The sequence below is a fragment of the Bos javanicus genome, chromosome 3, assembly GCF_032452875.1.
Source record: "Bos javanicus breed banteng chromosome 3, ARS-OSU_banteng_1.0, whole genome shotgun sequence".
Classification (NCBI taxonomy): Eukaryota; Metazoa; Chordata; class Mammalia; order Artiodactyla; family Bovidae; genus Bos; species Bos javanicus.
In genome coordinates this window covers 87,750,907-87,771,745 of record NC_083870.1, presented here as the reverse complement: position 1 = coordinate 87,771,745, position 20,839 = coordinate 87,750,907, and the positions used below count along the sequence as shown (strand labels likewise).

General features: G+C 37.9%; 1 protein-coding gene across 5 annotated transcripts in view; it reads right to left on the bottom strand.

Moving 5' to 3' along the window:
* Nucleotides 1-20,839, bottom strand: part of OMA1 (OMA1 zinc metallopeptidase) — a 100,206-nt gene that overhangs the window by 38,051 nt on the left and 41,316 nt on the right. For all 5 annotated transcript variants that reach the window (XM_061411789.1, XM_061411792.1, XM_061411788.1 and 2 more), the window contains exon 8: nucleotides 17,511-17,660. In XM_061411789.1, the coding sequence (XP_061267773.1) occupies nucleotides 17,511-17,660 (150 nt within the window). The remainder of the gene's footprint in view (nucleotides 1-17,510; nucleotides 17,661-20,839) is intronic.

Genomic DNA, 20,839 nt, shown 5'->3' with positions numbered 1-20,839 from the left:
TTAGTTTAGTCTTTTACCGCTTCTAAATCTTGGATAGTGATGCACATTAAGGGAAAAGAAGCAGGGAAGGGGATGTGAGAATCCCTTAGAGGAAACGGAGTAGCCCCCATAGTCAATGAAAGAGTCTGAAATGCAGTACTTGGGTACAATCTCAAAAATGACAGAATTATCTCTGTTCATTTCCAAGGCAAACCATTCAATATCACAGTAATCCCAGTCTATGCCCCAACCAGTAATGCTGAAGAAGCTGAAGTTGAACAGTTCTGTGAAGACCTAACAGAACTTCTAGAAATAACACTCAAAAAAGATGTCCTTTTCATTAAAGGGGACTGGAATGCAAAAGTAGGAAGTCAAGAAACCTGGAGTAACAGGCAAATTTGGTCTTTGCATACAAAACGAAGCAGGGAAAAGGCTAACAGAGTTTTGCCAAGAGAACGCACTGGTCATAGCAAACACCTTCTTCCAACACTACAAGAGATGACTCTACACATGGATATCACAAGATGGTCAATAATGAAATCAGATTAATTATATTCTTTGCAGCCAAAGATGGAGAAGCTCTATACAGTCAGTAAAAACAAGACTGAGAGTTGCCTGTGCCTCAGAACTCCTTATTGCAAAATTCTGACTTAAAATGAAGAAAGTACGGAAAACCACTAGACCATTCAGGTATGACCTAAATCAAATCCTTTCCGATTTTACAGTGGAAGTGACAAACAGATTCAATGGATTGTATCTGATAGACAGAGTGCCTGAAAAACTATGGACAGAGGTTCATAACATTGTACAGGAGGCAGTGATCAAGACCATCCCCAAGAAAAAGAAATACAAAAAGGCAAAATGGTTGTCTGAGGAGGCCTTACAAATAGCTGAGAAAAAGAGAGAAGCTAAAGGCAAAGGGCTTCCCTAGTGGGTCAGACGGTAAAGCGTCTGTCTGCAATGCAGGAGACCTGGGTTCGATCCCTGGGTTGGGAAGATCCCCTGGAGAAGGAAATGGCAGCCCACTCCAGTATTCTTGCCTGAAAAATCCCATGGACTGTGGAGCCTGGTAGGTTACCTTCCATGGGGTCGCAAAGAGTCAGACACAACTGAGCAACTTCACTTTCACTTTAAAGGCAAAGGAAAAAAGGAAAGATATACCCATTTGAATGCAGAGTTCCAAAGAATAGCAAGGAGAGATAAGAAAGCCTTTCTCAGTGATCAATGCAAAGAAACAGAGGAAAACAATAAAATGAAAAAGACTAGAGATCTCTTCAAGAAAATAAAAGATACCAAGGGAGGAGCCTGGTAAGCTGCAGTCCATGGGGTCGCTAAGAGTCGGACTCGACTGAGCATCTTCACTTTCATTTTTTCACTTTAATGCATTGGAGAAGGAAATGGCAACCTACTCCAGTGTTCTTGCCTGGAGAATCCCAGGGGCAGGAGAGCCTGGTGGGCTGATGTCTATGGGGTCACACAGAGTCACACATGACTGAAGTGACTTAGCAGTAGCAGCAAGGGAACTTTTCATACAAAGATGGGCACAATAAAGGACAGAAATGGTATGGACTTTACAGAAGCAGAAGATATTAACAAGAGATGGCAAGAATACACAGAAGAACTATACCAAAAAGATCTTCATGACCCAGATAACCACAATGGTGTGATCACTCACCTAGAGCCAGACATGATCACTCACCTAGAGCCAGACATCCTGGAATCCGAAGTCAAGTGGGCCTTAGGAAGCATCACTACAAACAAAGCTAGTGGAGGTGATGGAATTCCAATTGAGCTATTTCAAATCCTTAAAGATGATGCTGTGAAAGTGCTGCACTCAATATGCCAGCACATTTGGAAAACTCAGCAGTGGCCACAGGATTGGAAAAGGTCAGTTTTCATTCCAATCCCAAAGAAAGGCAATGCCAAAGAATGCTCAAACTACTGCACAATTGCACTCAACTCACATGCTAGTAAAGTAATGCTCAAAATTCTCCAAGCCAGGCTTCAGCAATATGTGAACCGTGAACTTCCAGATGTTCAAGCTGGTTTTAGAAAAGTTAGAGGAACCAGAGATCAAAATGCCGACAAGCGCTGGATCATGGAAAAAGCAAGACAGTTCCAGAAAAACATCTATTTCTGCTTTATTGACTATGCCAAAGCCTTTGACTGTGTGGATCACAATAAACTGTGGAAAATTCTTCAAGAGATGGGAATAGCAGACCACCTGCCCTGCCTCTTGAGAAATCTGTATGCAGGTCAGGAAGCAACAGTTAGAACAGGACATGGAACAACAGACTGGTTCCAAATAGGAAAAGGAGTACGTCAAGGCTGTATATTGTCACCCTGCTTATTTAACTCATATGCAGAGTACATCATGAGAAACGCTGGACTGAAAGAAACACAAGCTGGAATCAAGATTGCTGGGAGAAATATCAATAACCTCAGATATGCAGATGACACCACCCTTATGGCAGAAAGTGAAGAGGAACTCAAAAGCCTCTTGATGAAAGTGAAAAAGTTGGAGAGTGAAAAAGTTGGCTTAAAGCTCAATATTCAGAAAATGAAGATCATGGCATCCAGTCTCATCAGTTCATGGGAAATAGATGGGGAAACAGTGGAAACAGTGTCAGACTTTATTTTTCTGGGCTCCAAAATCACTACAGATGGTGACTGCAGCCATGAAATTAAAAGACGCTTACTCCTTGGAAGGAAAGTTATGACCAACCTAGATAGCATATTCAAAAGCAGAGACATTACTTTGCCAACAAGGGTCCATCTAGTTAAGGCTACGGTTTTTCCTGTGGTCATGTATGGATGTGAGAGTTGGACTGTGAAGAAGGCTGAGAGCCGAAGAATTGATGCTTTTGAACTGTGGTGTTGGAGAAGACTCTTGAGAGTCCCTTGGACTGCAAGGAGATCCAATCAGTCCATTCTGAAGGACATCAGCCCTGGGATTTCTTTGGAAGGAATGATGCTAAAGCTGAAACTCCAGTACTTTGGCCACCTCATGTGAAGAGTTGACTCATTGGAAAAGACTCTGATGCTGGGAGGGATTGGGGGCAAGAGGAGAAGGGGACGACAGAGGATGAGATGGCTGGATGGCATCACTGACTCGATGGACGTGAGTCTGAGTGAACTCCGGGAGTTGGTGATGGACAGGGAGGCCTGGCGTGCTGCGATTCATGGGGTTGCAAAGAGTCGGACACAACTGAGCGACTGAACTGAACTGAAAATCACTGCAGATGATGACGGCAGCCATGAAATTAAAAGATGCTTGCTCCTTGGAAGAAAAGTTATGATCAACCTAGACAGAATATTAAAAAGCAGAGACATTACTTTGCCAACAAATGTCTGTCTAGTGAAATCTCTGATTTTTCCAGTAGTCATGTATGGATGTGAGAGTTGGACTACAAAAAAAAAAAGCTGAGTGCCGAAGAATTGATGCTTTTGAACTGTGGTGTTGAAGACTTTTGAGAGTCCTTTGGACTGCAAGGAGATCCAACCAGTCAATCCTAAATAAAATCAGTCCTGAATGTTCATTGGAAGAACTGATGCTGAAGCTGAAACTCCAATACTTTGGTCACCTGATGCAAAGAACTGACTCACTGGAAAAAACTCTGACGCTGGGAAAGGTTGAAGGCAGGAGGAGAAGGGGACGATAGAAGATGAGGACTGGATGGCATCACCTACTCGATGGACATGAGTTTGCGTAAGCTCCGGGAGTTGGTGATGGACAGGGAGGCCTGGCGTGCTGCAGTCCATGGGGTCGCTAAGTGTGGGACATGACTGAGGGACTAAACTGAACATTTCACTAGGTCTCACTGAAAAAATAATGACCTGGAGGGGTGGAGGGAAGACGTAGAGGACAGGACCTGAGGGAAGAAGTAACTCGGGTATCCAGAAGAAGATACTTCCAAAATGCTGCAGTGAGTGCCAGAACCTGAGATGGGAGAGTCATGTTCCGGACAGTGTGGAAGCCAGGACAGCTGCAGCAGAGTGGGTATGTGGCAGGTGCAGATCGTGTGGGATCTCACAGGTCAGGGAAGGGATCTGGGTCTTACTCTGAGTGCGCCTGTTTCTGACATCTGTGGGGTCCATGGCAAGAATGCAAACGGAGGCTCAGACACCATATATTTAAATATCTAAAATGACTACATAAAAAATGTTCTGTTCTACTTTGAGGAACAGACAATCAAAATGACGCTGATGGCCAAACACAAAATTAGCATCCTTGAATTCACTGTAAGGTTGCAGGGAGCCTACCCTGGCTGCTGCCACTGGCCTGCTGTCCACTCCCTTCTCCCACCACAACCGCCCACCTGGCACTAGGAGGGACCTTGTGTGAGCATGTCCAAGGGAAGAGGTGCACACAGGCCCTGGAAACAGGCTCCAAAGGATCTGGGTGGGGAATTCCATTATGCCAAATGATGACAGCATAGGTTCTTAAAAGGGACTATTCCCTTAGGTCTCACAGGAGAGGAGGGCATACAACCAGAGGCAAGTCAGAAAAGGGTCTTTCCAATTGGCTGAGGTCAGGGCAAGAGCTTGGGTCTAGGACTCTGAATGAGGCTGTGAGTTACCAAAATAAAGAGGAAAAAGCACTGAAGTGAAATTCTTTGGTGACAGAGGTCTTGTCTGAATTTTCTTTGTATCTCACAATATGACAGAATGTGATATGTACTCAGTGTTAAGTAAATGTTTGTTAAACTGAACTGAAAAAAGAAAAACAATGTTTCCCAGCTACAGCACTAAAGTAAACAGAAATTCAGACCCTCAGCCAAATGGTGACCTACTGTCCAAACAAGGATACCTCTGAGAGTGAAAGGAAATGCTATTAAAATAAGATTTACACCAAGACATCAGGCACAACCTGAGACTGTCCTGGCAAAACTGGGACATGCTACTCTTGCTTTAACTCCTTTATAACCAGGCTGATGTTCTTTCCCAAGTGAGAAGCCATCCTGTCACGGCTGCTACATCACACGCCCAAGGCGTTCCTGGGTGTCCGTAAAGGCCCAAGTGTGGGGTTCAGCAGGTAACAGGGGGTACAGCTGAGTTTAACAATAAGAGATGTGAAAAAGCAAACAAAGAGAGGAGAATACCATCTCCAATAGTCTTTTATATTCAGTAAAAGCTCTTCTCTTTCCTTTCGTCAATACTTTTGCCTTCAACAGAAACTTAGAACCCAATACTGAGTAAAGTGCTAGGTACACCCGAATCAGAACAAACAGTCATGATCCCTGCCCTCAAGCAATTCACTTTGCATTTCCCCATTACTGGGCTTGTGAATAGTTTCCATAGTTTTGTTTTATGTGGCTTTTATAAGTTACCCTGCTATGAAAATCTTTGTTTAAAAAAAAAAAAAAAAGATGTTATTTTCTAACCTCCAGTTGGGAAGGAAAATTCCCCAAAATAAAATGATCTGATCAAAAGCATAAGAACAGAGTGTAATTCTTGTGATATAGGACCAGACTGCTTTCACTAGGAAGGGTTTATCACCCTATAATATCATCATCATGCAATCATATCTGACCTAATCCATGTAAGAGTGCATGATTTCTATCAAGATAACCACATAATTTCAAATCTCAGAATTCTTGGAAATCATGCGTTAAATTTTACAGAGAAGAAAATTGAACCCTAGAGAGGTTAAGTGACTGGCAGGAAACAAAACACTGCCTAGTATTTGTTTATTTATTTGTAATTGCCAAAACTTGGAAGCAACCAGGGTGTTCTTTGGTAGGTGAATGCATAAATAATCTGTGCTACAAGCAGACAACAGAATATTACTCAGCACTAATAAGAAAAATTTTCAAGCCATAAAAAGCGACGGAGAAACCTTAAATGCGTGTTTTTAAGAGGAAAAAAAAAAGCCAATCTGTAAAGGCTGCATAGTGTGTGATTCCAGTGATATATGTGACATTCAGAAAAAGGCACAACTATCGAGACACTAAAAAGATCCTTGTCTGTTAGGGGGTAGGAGGGAGACAAGGATGAACAGACGAGCAAAGAGTATTTTTAGGGTAATGAAACCTATACTACGTAGTACTATAAGGATAAATACGGCATTATACATTTGTCAGAACACCACCAAATGTACAACTAAGAGTGAACCCCAATGTAAACTGTGGACTTTGGGCTATAATAATGGTGGCAATGTACATTCATCTATAGTAACAAATGTACCACTCTGGTGCAGGATTTTGATAGAGGGGAAGGATGTGCCCACATGGAAGCAAGAGGTAGATAGGAAATTGTACCTTCCATTTAATTTTGTTATGAACCTAAGATCTGTCTTAAAAACAAAACTATCTTTTTCAAAAGCTGGCATGGAAGTAATCCCAGGTGGCACTAGTGGTAAAGAACCCGTTTGCCAATGCAGGAGACATAAGAGACGAGGTTCGATCCCTGGATTGGGAAGATCTCCTGGAGAAGGGCATGGCAACCCACTCCAGTATCCTTGCCTGCAGAAACCCATGGACAGGGGCATATGGCGGGCTACAGTCTACAGGACCTCAAAGAGTCAGGTATGACTAAAGCCACTTAGCACAGCACAGCACATGGAAAAGCAAAAAGGTTTAGAAAAAAGGAATTGGAACCCACTTTTGTTGTTTTTGTTTTTTATACTTCTGCATTACATGAACTAATGTGGTTTCTTTTTCTCTCTCTTTTTTTTTTTTTTGCACATTATGTTTCCTGCGTAATCCTTTACTGAATAAAACGTACTTTGGCAACATCTGAACTACATTTCCTTAACTGCTAGAAAAACTATATATACTTCATAAAGGTTTATATTAGTATTTCTTCACACGTCAACTGTTTTTCTCCTCTACCTATCAAGCAGAATCCTGTTACAGACCACGTATATTTTCATCAAGTCTTCATCTGTTTTGCATAGTAAGATTTTTATCACATATGTTGGTAAAACATTCTTTTTTTCACTTTACTTTCCACATTTATTTCATTATGCTTTGTGGTACCAACATCTTTTATTTTTTATAAATTCACATCTATCTTATTAAATATGCCTTCCTCTCTTTTAAAGTAAGCAATGCTTTCCTACTATATAACTAGAATATGCTTTTTCCCTTACTTTGTTTTCTGTATTTAACTCCATGCACTGCACATAATAGTACTTAATAAATGCATGCTGAATTTTAAACAAACATTTATAGAACACAAGCTATGAATAAATCATTATGATAAATGTCATAGGAAAAACATTCTTAAGAGTTTTTACAGCCTAAGAGAAAGCAGGAATGCATTCACATAAGAATATACAGTTCTAAGAATCCCATGGAAGACGTAGCATTAAATATGGGATTAGCCAGCCTAAAGATTCCCACTAGGAGTGAAAGAAACTAACATTTACCATTCATTTTCTATGTGTCTTGCACTGTGCCAGGTGTTCTATCTAAATTGGGGTTATGATATGAACTACTTTGAAATCCTGGGCTCAGTGTTAAATACTTATCATTAAAGTATCTTATAGTGGAGGGAGGGAAGGAGAAAGTTTCCCTTTCTTAGGCCAAGAGGGAAGGAGGCATGATCTCCGCACAAATACATAAAACATTCATTAAACATCCAGGAGAGACTGCTATCTCAGTTTCCTTCTCCAGGGGATCTTCCTGACCCAGGGATCAAACCCACATCTCTTTATGTCTCTTGTACTGGCAGGCAGGCTCTTTACTACTAGCCCCACCAGGGCTTCTCCAGTGGCTCAGATGACAAAGAATCCACCTGCAATGCAAGAGACCCAGATTCGATCCCTGGGTTGAGAAGATCCTCTGGAGAAGGGAATGGCTACCCACTGCAGTATTCTTGCCTGGAGAACCCCATGGACAGAGAAGCCTGGTGGGCTAGAGTCCACAGGGTCACAAAGAATTGGACACAACTGGAACAACTGAGCACTCACGCAGTAAAGAAGAAAATAAACATTCATTCCCAAGCATTTAGTTTCTAATGTCCATTAAATCTTCTTTTTGTACTATTCAACTCAATTCTCTGTTAATTTCTTTACATGATCTTTGGTTTTCTAAGAAGAGCAGAGTGCAAGCTATAATCACAATCCTATATATTGCTAAATAGCAAGCTAAACTATATATTTTATCTAATTCTCAAGCATCAGTGGATTTGGAAAGTTCACCACTGCTACTGAGTACTTCACTGACACTTCGTTGTATGTGTTTCATTTATTAAGGGATCTTTCATCATAAAAGGGGTTTCCCAGGTAGTGCAGTGGTAGAGAAGCTGTCTGTCAATGCAGAACACGCGGATTTGATCCCTGGGTCAGGAAGATCCCATGGAGTAGGAAATGGCAACCCACTCCAGTATTCTTGTCTGGAAAATTCCATGGACAGAGGAGCCTGGTAGGCTACAGTCTATGAAGTCAAAAAGAGTCAGACACGACTGAGTGACTGAGCACACACCATCTTAAAAGCAATGAAAGTTGGTTTGGTTAGATACCATAGCAAAATGTATTCGTTCCATTGGTTTTTGGTTGGTTGGTTTTGTTCCATTCCCCTTTAAACTCTTACACTTCTCCAAAGTCTGAAAAGTAAGATCCAAAGTCTCTTTAAGTGTTTTTAAAATTTCTCTTTATACCACGGCATCCTGTAAAAGCCTATCTTTGCAATGAAGGGCAAACATTTGATAAATGTATGTATCTAGGTATGTTCATGTCAGGTTTCTCTTGCATGATGCTCTGGGATTCTTCTAAAAACTTTTCCTGAGAAATGTTATCTAAATTAAAAATGTGACATAGAAACTAGTCAAAGAAATGTCTTCTGTCTTGTCAAAAGACCAAACAAATGACCCTTATCACTGTTACATGCAGCTTGGATTTCCTTGTGTCTTCAATATGCTTCCATTTTCTTAAACACCTTTTTTAGCTTCAGATGTTTTAATTTGGTTGTGCTATGTATGTTGCTCTATCTCTGAGCATCAGTAAGTCTTTGCTCTGGAGCATCAATTCTGTTCTTTCCAATAGCTACTCTGCAGTATTCACAAGTGAAGTAACTTTTTGAAGTGGGTGTGTCTTACATTTGTAAAGTCATTCTTTCTTCTTCCTGTCACTTTCAATGTAGCTGAATCAGCCTTATCATGCAGCTTTACATGGTGCTGCCTCTGCATGTGCAACTAATTTGGGCAACTAAACTAAGTTGTGTCCAACTCTTTCGTGACCCCATGGACTGTAGCACTCCAGGCTCCTCTGCCCATGGGATTTCCCAGGCAAGAATACAGGAGTGGGTTGCCATTTCCTCCTCTAGGGGATGTTCCTGCTCCAGGGATCAAACCCAAGTCTCCTGCATTGGCAGGCAGATTATTTACCACTTGAGCCACCAGGAAAGCATCTCTGATGAAGCAAATTTTTTAAATTAGCTTGAGATTTGCTTTTTTTTTTTAGTTTTTCTATTATTTAAAGCTTATCTTATTCGAGGAAAATGGGCATTTGGGGGGCTTTGGTTTTTGTCGTTAATGCTAGATTTAGTTGAGATGAAGATCTTTGTGGTATTATTATTTGAGGACTCTCAGACACTACCTATTTATTAAATATCAATACAATTATCTGTGACCAACCTTCCTTTCAACTCTTATGCACTAATCATCATTGTGATTTAAAAAAAAAAAAAAAAACCTCACTTACCTACGTCTTAAATCTACTCTTAAATAGGAGAAAAATGTGCCTGCAACATCTTTTGTTCCATTAGAGCTGACTTGGCTGGTCTGAGTTCCTTCTTCACTGTTCTACTTAGGTAGATTCCTCCTAAAGACACACGGGGCTTATCTGCTGGTTCAGACAGTAAAGAATCTGCCTGCAATGCAGGAGACCTGGGTTCAATCCCTAAATTGGGAATATGCCCTGGAGAAGGAAATGGCTACCCACTCTTGTACTGTTGCCTGGAGAATTCCATGGACAGAGGAGCCTGGCGGGCTACAGTCCATAAAGTCACAAAGAGTCGAACACGACTGAAGCGACTAACACTTTCACTTTCTGAAGACACAATCAGCTTAGCCTTTTAAGAGAGAGGAGGATATTTCTTCAATTAAAGACACTTCTCAGGTTGCTGAAGAACTGGATCTTTGGCAGAGTGCCGTCTCACCACCTCACAATCACTTGCTGGCTATGAGGGGGAAAACCACATTCCCAAAGGAGGGGTTACGGTATCACCCTCCAAACCCTCTGATCAAATGTGACATCACTGAACATGGAGCAGCCAGATTAAGAGACTCCTGATGTGAAGCCATATGAAGCATAACTGCACCACCTATAAAATATTCTTGCCAAAAGTTAACTTCCACTTATAGGCATACAGAGAAAGAGGCTGGTCAAGGCCACAAAGAAGTAATCAGATAAATCCAGAATGTGGGTCTAGATTTATTCAACACATCAATAACATGTTTAAAAACAAACAAAGGGCAGGGAGACTGTTCTAAAATCACAGACTAAGGGACAAGGCAGGGAAATGCTATATGGATTTGTTGGATTTGAATAAACTAATTACAGAACTATATTTTGGGATGATATTTGAGTATACAAAGGATATTTAACTTTATTAAGGGGAAATTACTTAGTTTTCTTAGCTATGATGGTGGTATGATTACAGAAGAAAACAGTACTAGTTTCTAAAATGAATATGGAAGTATTAGGAGGGAAAGCCCTCATGTATAAGTTTTGCATTAAAATACTTCAGGGGAAAGAAATAAGAGAAGGGGCAAATGAAGCAAATGTATAAAAAACTTAATACTACTGAATGTGACTGAAAATGGGGGTTCATTAAATTATTCAAATTATTCTCTATCTTTATATATGTTTTAACATTTTTACCATCAAAAATAAAACTAAAAATCTTTTCTTAAAAAAAAAAAAACCTTACTTTTCCTTTGTCATTTTTACACTTCTATAACTTCAACCTTGATTTTACATCAATATCTTTTAATTCTAAATGGCTCATGAGAGGTTTAAATGTTTTTCCTGAAATATGAAAGCAGTCCCTTTACACCCTCTGAATTTCCAACTCTTTACCTTAATTTCTGAAGGTAAGCATATACTTTTCAAAAGATCTAAAATTTTAGTATCAATAACCTCAGTGCAAAAACTCACTAGAAACAAATTTAAGAGAAAATAATAAGAATAGTAGGTTACCACTTCAAGGAATAGGAAATACACCAGAAAACACAATACAATGTGTGGCTACTTAAAAACAACCAAAAAACTTGTTTTTATTAGTCTGACAGGATGATCTGATCTGGTGTCTACTTGAAAGGTTAACAGGAGACAATAGGAAACAAAGAGAAAAGCTGTGAAAGACTCTGAAACGGGCAGTAAACGGTCATTCGGTGCCCTGTCAAGTGCATCCTTGGGTATTATCTCTGTCTTTCACGGCCTTAGAGCTACTTTACCACACTGTAAGTTGTAGAAAACTTACAACACTGTAAATGACACTTGGCCACAGAAAAGGAAATGAACGATATCTGGTACTACATATCAAGTAAAACAGCAATTACATATGCATAAAAAATAAACTAAGTTCAAAAGAGAAAAAGGAAAAAGAACAGGAAAAAAATTAATGCCAAGAAGCCTCATGGTTAGGCTAAAAGCCTCCTTTGAAAACAGAAACCAAGACATTTCAAGGGGAAAAAAAAAATCACCTCCATTTTTTAAACATGTTTTTCTAAAGATATCATTACTTTTCTCCCCTTTCCTCCTAAAAGCAATTTTTTTCTAATAGCCCATTCATTTCAGCCTCAAGTAGATACACATCAAATGCACCATAATATTTTTTTAAGGTTTTAAGACAATGGTACTGTCAGGCTTACTGGTTTTATATGATTCAGAGGCCAATTCAATTACAGTAGCTGCTATGATATTTGCCTTTTCCTCAACACTCTTCATGTCAGACAAAATGAAATTCTGTGAGGTGAGCAGTGTGTTTGTGTACATTGGCCAACAACGACATTTCACTTCAATGTTAAACACTCTCATATTTTCTCCTTATGCGATGTATAATATTAATGATTTATGCATTTACTTTGTCCAATTATAAATATGTAAGAATGATTTACACGTGAGTTAAAACCCCCAGCTTCCTGAAAGTTTAAAGAATCTGAAGTAAAATGAGATTAAAATGAATGCATTTATGGTCTGCCACTGAGTGATTCTTGTACCTAAAAATTAAATGTAGTAAATTTGAAACTCAAGATTTAAAAAACAGTTTACAAATAAAGCTGACATTGAAAGTTCTAAGAGTATTAAAAAATAAATCCTATTCAAAATTATGATTATAATAACATAACCCCAGACAAATAGTAATTCCAAATTAAATGCCTTCCCTATTTACTCTATTATTCTCTATCCCCTTCCCCATGCCAAGGAAAGGATGACAGAGAGTTGGTAACAAAGAAATATAAAAAATTTAGTATAAATGTTTTCAGTTGTAAAATAAATCCGCCAAGTAAATTTCAACCCCAGGTTATTATACAATTTTTCTTATTAACATCTATTCATATAGTATAATGATACTTACAGAAAAAATTAAATAAGGTTATCTCTTTCAAGGATTATGTATGGTATATATAAATTTAAAATTTGAATATAATTTTAAAATTGTCATACTATTAAACATCAACAGGTTGATATAACATCTGTTCTTCAATTTTTCACCCAAGTTGTTATGGTAACGGAATATGTGGGATATGTGTTTCCTAAATTTAACTGATTATTTCAAGTAAATAAAATTATAACATACCGTATCATTAACTACAAATAATATCATTACTATAACTCTTTATTTATCCTTTTTAAATACTAGTGGATCACAGGACTATATTTAACTAGGCATTTACACATGCATTATCTCAGAATTCACATTTTTTTAAAAAGCAAGGATATTTTTTTCCAATTTGGAGGCTTGATTTAGAAACAAAACAAAAAAAGGAATTGGCTTATTTTCTGAACAATATACTAAACTAAAACACTCCAAAATTACATGATTATACTGTTTTGTAGGAGCTGTAGATTACACTCTTTTCAAATACAACACAGATCCTGTTATTCCTCTAGTCCTCAGCTCAAAACACTCCACTGAGGCTCTCTTCAGTCATGTCCGACTCTGTGTGACCCTATGGACTGTAGCCCACCAGGCTCCTCAGTCCATGGAATTCTCCAGGCAAGAATACTGGAGTGTGTTGCCATGCCCTCCTCCAGGAAATCTTTCTGACCCAGGGGTGAAACCTGAGTCCCCTACAACTCCTGCACTGCAGGCAGATTCTGTATCACTGAGCCACCAAGGAAGCCCCCACTGCTGCTCCATCTCTGAGTAAAACCTAGGCCCCCCCCTCTTTTTTTTGGTGGCCCTATAAAACCTGCTCCCTCCACCTTCCCTTGTTTAACCCCAAGCAGCTACACTGGTTTCTTTGCTGGTCCTCAAATATAGCTGGCTCACTCCTGCTCAAGGACTTGTACTTACTATTCCCTCTGCCTGGACAGCTCCTCCTCCCAGGAAGCTACATGGCTCACTCTTTCCCTTATTTCAAGTCTTCCTTCAAATACCTTCTTCCCAGTAAAACCTTCTCTGACCCAATCCCATTTCAAACAGCTATTCCAGCAACCATGACTACCTCTGCTCACACATTACCTATCTGCTATGGAATGAACTGTGTCATCTGGGAATGTGTATGCTGAAGCTCTAATTCCCATTGTGACGGTATTTAGAGATGGGGCCTCTGGGAGGTAATGTTTAGATGAGGTCATGAGGGTATGACCCTTGTGACGGAACAGTGCCTCCTAAGAAGAGGAAGAGACACAAAAGCAATCACTCTTTCTATACCACGCGGGACACAGCGAGAAGACAGCTACATACAAGACACGAAGAGAGACCTCACCAGAAACTGAACCGGCCAGAACCTTACTATTGAACTTCCAGCCCTCAGAATTGAGAAAAGTGTATTTCTGCTGCTTAAGGCAGAACCCTGATCTTGTACTTTTAGCCTTCAAATCTGTGAATAAATTAATTTCTGTTGCTTAAGCTACCAAGTCTATGGATTTTGTTATGGCAGCCCAAGATAATACACAATTCCTCCTTCTTTATTTTCCTCCCTTACATTTATTACTAACATGCAATATACTGGTGATTTATTCTGTATATTACTAATTTATTCTATTCACTGTCTCTCACCCTTTACTGCCAAATAAACTTCCTGAGGGCAGGGGGTTTTGTCTATTTTGGTCACAACACCTACAATACCTATAATCTAGCACGTAAGAGGTAATCAATAAATACTTGTTGAAAAATGCTCAAATATAGATTTAAAACATCATAAACATTAATATGCTATGGTAAGACAATACACTTCTGTAATGATCTACAGGAAAACAATAAAAAAGAAAAATATACAATCTTCAAAAACTTAAATTTTAAAACATCAAAGTTACCAAGATTTGTATTCTCAGAGGACCAAAGAACCTCATTTTCCTGACTTTCTTGGTCTTTTCCTACGAACCTAATCTACTACAGGCTCTTCCTCCTACCAATTAAGCATGGACTCTACCTAACACAGCTAAGTGTCCAAGAGCACTTCCTGTGCTTACCTCCTAAGTGAACTCACTCACTCTCACCACTTCAACTACCAGCATTTCCTGGTGATTCTAAAATCCTCATCTCTGACCGAGACACCTCTGCACACTGGTGCCCAACCACCCTTTAGATGTACATCACTGTCTGAAATGGCAAAGGACAGGAGCTTTAGGTGCAACCCAACACTGTCCTCACTTTAGTAGGAAAGAAACCTTAAAGAAAATCTAACCCAAAAAAGATAGTCTCTAAGACGACACAGACTCACATAATTCCAGATACTGCCTGAGGAATCGTTTTCTTTCATTACAGAAATTAGACCTATGATAGTAGGGAATTCCGATCTCTGAATTATGACTATGTATTCTAATTAACAATATACTCTTCTACTATCAGTTTCACTTCAATCACTGAATTACTCCCAATATTGTAGTAGAGTTTTATTACCTTCAAATTGAATTTAATCACTTGGGGGGAAAAATACAAGAAATTGTATGAGGTTTTCAAATTAAGCTTCCGAACTAGAATAGTTTATTTTTAGAAGAAAAATATCTCTTAATTTTTTCTTCGTCACTGGCTTCCAAATAACATATCTGTTTCTCCAACCATTTTTTTTTTCATACTCACTACTCAATTTATTATTATTTTAAAGACTTCTCTAAAGAACATTTACTACTTCTTTAAAGATCATTAGTTATCTGATGATGAAACAAAAACCCGGAATTTAGGACAGGCTTCAGATAAAAGTTAGGTAGAACTCATTATCCAGTTTAAGCAAACCATGTATTTTTAGAATTTCATTAAGCAAAAAGCAAAGGAAATTCTAAGAGAAAACCATATGGTTATTATGGATTTAGAGATAGGTTAAGCCATTCCCAGGGTAGTATGAGGTTCCTGGGTCTGGGGTGCCACTAAGAAGACTCTCAGAGTCAGCGCTCTTCAATACAAATCAGCTACTTATGAAACTGACTGTCCCAGTCCCATGTTGTCTCTCAAGGGGAATAACTACTACACGTTATATCAAGTAAATTTCACTGCTCTTTCTTTCTCACGTATTTTTCCTTAAAGTTAAGAGTATAAATGAAATGTATTTAGGATAGGTCTAAATAACCTATGTCTGGCTGACCCGGTGCTCATAAAAGGCATAAAGTAAGCTCAAAAAATCAACAAATCCAGTCATCATTCTTTTCAAAATACATCCAAAATCTGACCATTTCTCTCCCGCTCTTCTGCCTCCATCATCTCTAACCAGGATTACTGCAAGAGCCTCTTAAATAGGCTTCCTGATTCCACCCTTGCTCCCCTATAGTCCACAAAAGAGACCCAGTGATCACTATAAAACACTTGAGCCAGATCAAGCCTCCTCTGCTCAAAGCCCTCGCTTAGCTTCCCATATCACTTGAAATAAGAATCAAGACCTTACAGTGGTTTAGAAGACGCCTCACACCTCAACCATTCTCCCCTCCCTTACTCCATTCAGCCCCAGTGTCTTGCTATTCCTTGAATATACCAAGCAAGCACAGTCTCACTTCCGGTCCTGGGCATTAGCTGCTTCCTCAGCCTAGAAGACTCTTCCTCCAGATATCCACAGGACTTGCTCCCCTGCTTCTTTCCAAATTCTGTGTATTAAGGTCTTCCTTGACAAATGAACACTGACTAGTATACCTTCTGTTGCCCAGGCCTCTCTCCCACCTTTCATCCGCTTTGTTTTTCTGCAACGTGCTTATAACTGCTTGACATACTATATGTATGTTTGTTGGCTTGTTTATTATCTGCATTCCTTAACTAGAATGTTAGCTCTAAGAAAACAAGAGGCTGCTTTGTTCCTTGCTCACTCCCCGGCACAATACAACACAGAACAGTACATTAGCAATGAATATTAATAAATGTTGATCATATGAATAAATGAATGAATCTTGTGGTAGTTTCTTACCACAAATAAGAGGCTTACCCCCAAAATACGGTTATTATTATTACACCAAGTAATAAGGTTATTCTTCCTTCACAATGTATACCATTGCATTCTACTTTTCTTATGATAAATAATATTCCTTATTATATTAAGAATCATTTTTTACTTATTTTAGCATCTTAAAATATCAAGACTATGTATTATTTCTTTTGCATCTTTCTTATAGCAGGTACTCAATGTTTGTTCTTCTGAATTTGAAGTCATATTTAAAGAGACGTTTATAATATATCTGTATCTGTTGTGTTATCCCTTTAGCAATTAGCCCAAGACTAATTCTTAAATTGGTAACGAATATTCTGCTTTTAAGCACATAAGGCAGAAGAGAGGATGCAGGCTGCCTTAGAGACGACTGACATTCATTTTGTACCTATGTGGAAAGCACTTCTGAATATGTTAAATCAAAAGAGTTTTAGAAGAGAGTGAATACTACTTGGGAGAAAGCTGTTTCAGCTTGATCCATTAATGAATTCTACAAAGGAAAAAAAAAAAAGAGCACACAGCACACACTTTATTCTATCTTTTAAGAGAACTAACCAGAAAGCAAACTAATCTGAAGGTTTTTTTTTTTTCCCTAAAAAACAAAACAAATTCCAGCATCACTACTGGAATTAATACTCAACCCAAAATTTCACACAATTCATTAACTGGTATTTTTAATGATAAGCTGAAATCACTAAGATTATGATCAGTATGATGAAAAACATACCTTGACTTTTAGACTTTCACCGAATCAGTTAAAACTAAAAAGTATGATACTAAAAGTGCTAAACCTTGACTATCATGAAAAGTCAACTATACACACCAATTTATTCACCAGGACTTGTGGACTAGCAGGATTTTTTACTTTTCAGTGAAATCCTTTGAAAACTGATGGTAATAAAAATGGCTGACAGGCTAGTGCTCTTTTTCTAGGCACAGGAAGTAACAGTATTAAAAATAAATGATACCATAACAATAAAGTCTTGCCTTATGCAGTGTTAGCTCACCTGAGGTATGAGCCTATCCAAGTGCTCAGCTCGACTGCCATGAGAAGGGTGTGTAGACAACCATTCTGGCAACTTGGGATGACCATGGAGGCTTTCTGCAAATTCCATCTGCTGCCAAAACACTGAACTGGCTCTGACGTCCACACAGGCCTAAAACCAAAATTAATAAAAGCACAACGTAAGCTTAGTAATGAGGACATTATTTTTAAATTACCTTTATGTCATTACATTTCTTAAAAATATTTACCATTATCATTTTAATAAAAGTAAAACGCGCTCATTGCTTAAAAAAAAAAAAACAACAACTCTCAACAATATGGTAAAGCATCCTCCTCCCTCTCCCTCCCACTAGACGTCACAATAATCCCACTCCCAAGAAGTGTGATGGATATTAAGAATGTATATTGAGGGCAAAAATCTTCCATACAAATTAAAATTTTTTAGGTTTTCATAAAAAGATTTTAAAATCTAATCTGTTAACAAACTATAATAAAGAAAGTTTACTCTTCATCTATACTACCAGAATAATTAGAAGACCTCAAATAAAGACAGTTACACTTTTATGTGAAATTCCAATTTTATTTGCATTATATCTTACTACAAAAATGGTTCTGCGTTTTAGAACATAAGATTAAAGTGCTGACTCCAGAAAAAATTTAGTGTTTTTATGCTGTTTGATTCCACCCACTATTAGCATTCATTTACATTTAAAATCAGTCATTCCCTCTAGGAAATCTTTTTTAAAGGATATTAAACCTACACTATAGGTTTTATTTGTTGACATTTTTTTGGCCAAAGCTTAACTTCCTCCTTTACAAATTTCTTTTATTGTATTTATTCTTAAGAAGGATTTCACAAGTTTGAAATCAGAGATATTACTCTATGATTTCTTTTTAATACATCTGTTTACATTTACCTCGTCAATTCACTTGAAGTGAACATTTATCAACGTATGAGTAATGTATTTTTTAAATTTATTTACTTTTTAGTTGAAGGATAATTGCTTTACAGAATTTTGTTGTTTTCTGTTAAAGACAGTTATAGTTTTAATGTACACATCAATTTGTCTACTTTTCCTTGAACTTACTGAAGAACATTTGAATTAAGCCATTCAAAATACCTTACCAAAAAATGAATCTTTAAAAAAAAAGATGGGGTATACAGATTTTGTGTATATGTGTGTACAATTCCATCATATACTCATATATATACACTTATCTATTCATAGATCATTTCTGGAAAGCTATTTAAAAAACATTAATAGTAGCTACCCTAAGAGATAAATGGGGTGTTTGATGGTGGAGGAGGTTATTTCTGAAATGTATTAAAATATATTTATTTTATACTAAAATTTATTTTCTAAATCCTACATAAAGTGATTTAGTAAATATTATTATAAACCTATTCAATTTTTTCACACTTCTTAACTTATTTTTCCTGTAAAAAGTGGCTGGGAAAAAAGTAGTTATATTGTATTTCCCAACCAGTTTTACTTTTGATTAAAACAATTTTTTAAATTACACTGTATTGACTAAAATGTGCTATCAAAAGCCTTAATGTGCTATCAGCCTTAAAACAGTGCAACTGTGACAAACAAAAAGACAAATAAAGAATACTGTACGCTAATTTAGACAGTCAACAACTATGCCACATCATTTTTAATAAACACCATTAAAGCCATTTTTAAATACTCAGAAAATGAAAAGAAAAAATGATTTGAAATTCAAGTAAGTTTTATTCAATGTTTAAAGCAACACCATTCTTTTTTTATTGTGGTAAAATACATATAACAAAGTTGACCATCTTAACCACTTTTAACTATACGGCTCAGTGGTACTGAATACATTCACACTATTGTACAGTCATCTGTACCCATAACTAGACTCATAACTCTTCATCTAGTGAAACTGAAACTCTGTACCTATTAAACAACCCTCCATTCTTCCCTCCCCTCAGCCCCAGGCAACTACTATAACAATTCCTGTCTTTATGACTTTGACTACTCTTAAAATACCTCAAATAAATGGATCACACAGTATTTGTCTTTTTACACCTGGCATTTCACTGGGCATAATGTCCTCAAGATTCATCCATGTTATAGCATACTATAGAATTTTCTGCCTTTTTAAAAAGGCTGGATGACATCTCATTGTATGTATGTACCACATTTTGTTTATCCATTCAACAGTCAGTGGGTACTTGGGTCGCTTCCACATTAGCTATTGTGAAAATGTTGCTATGAACATGGGTGTACAAATACCTTTTCAAGACCAAGCTTTCAATCTCCCAGGGAATACACCCATAAGTGGAGTTGCTGGATCATATGGTGATTTTAATTTAAAATTTTTTCAGAAACCAACATTTCATTTCCATGGTGTCTGGACCATTTTACACTTCCATCCAATTTCTTCATATCCTCGCCAGCACCTGTTATTTTATGTTATTTTGATAATAGCTTTGCTAATGAATGGTAAGTAGTATCTCATTGTAGTTTTAACTTGCAGTTCCCTAATTATCAGTGGTGTTGAACATCTTTCCATGTGCTTATTGGCAATTCACATAGTTCTTCTCTGGAGAAATGTCTATTCAAGTCTTTTGCCCATTTTTGAATTAGGTTTTTATTGTTGAATTTTAGAAGTTCTCTATATATTCGGATATTAATCCCTTATCAGAGACATGATTTGCAAATATTTCCTGCCATTCTGTGAGTTGTCTCTTTTTACTCTGGGGATAGGGCTTCTCTGGTGGCTCAGGTGGTAAAGAATCTGCTTGAGCCCCAGGTTCAATGCCTAGGTTGGGAAGATCCCCTGAAGAAGGAAATGGCAACCCACTCCAGTATTCTAGCCTGGAAAATCCCACAGACAGAGGGGCCTGGCGGGCTACAGCCCATAGGGTCACAAAGAGTTGGACACAACAGAGCAACTAACACTCTGTGAATGGTGTCTTTTGATGCAATTTTTTTTTTAATTTTCATGAAGTCCAATTTGTCTACTTTTTCTCTTGTCAATTGTGCCTTTGGAGTTACATCTAAGAAATCATTTCCAAAACGAATGCTATGAAGGGTTTTGCCCTGTGCTTTTTTCCTAAGAGTTTTTGTTTTAGGTCTTACACTTAGGTCTGAGTTAGTTTTTGTATACAGTATTAATAAAGGTCCAGCTCCACTCTTTTGTGGAGAAATCTGTACGCAGGTCAAGAAGCAACAGTTAGAACTGGACATGGAACAATGGACTGATTTCAAATTTGGAAAGGAATACATCAAAGCTGTATATTGTCACCCTGCTTATTTAACTTATATGTAGAGTACATTATGCTTCATGCTGGATTCGATG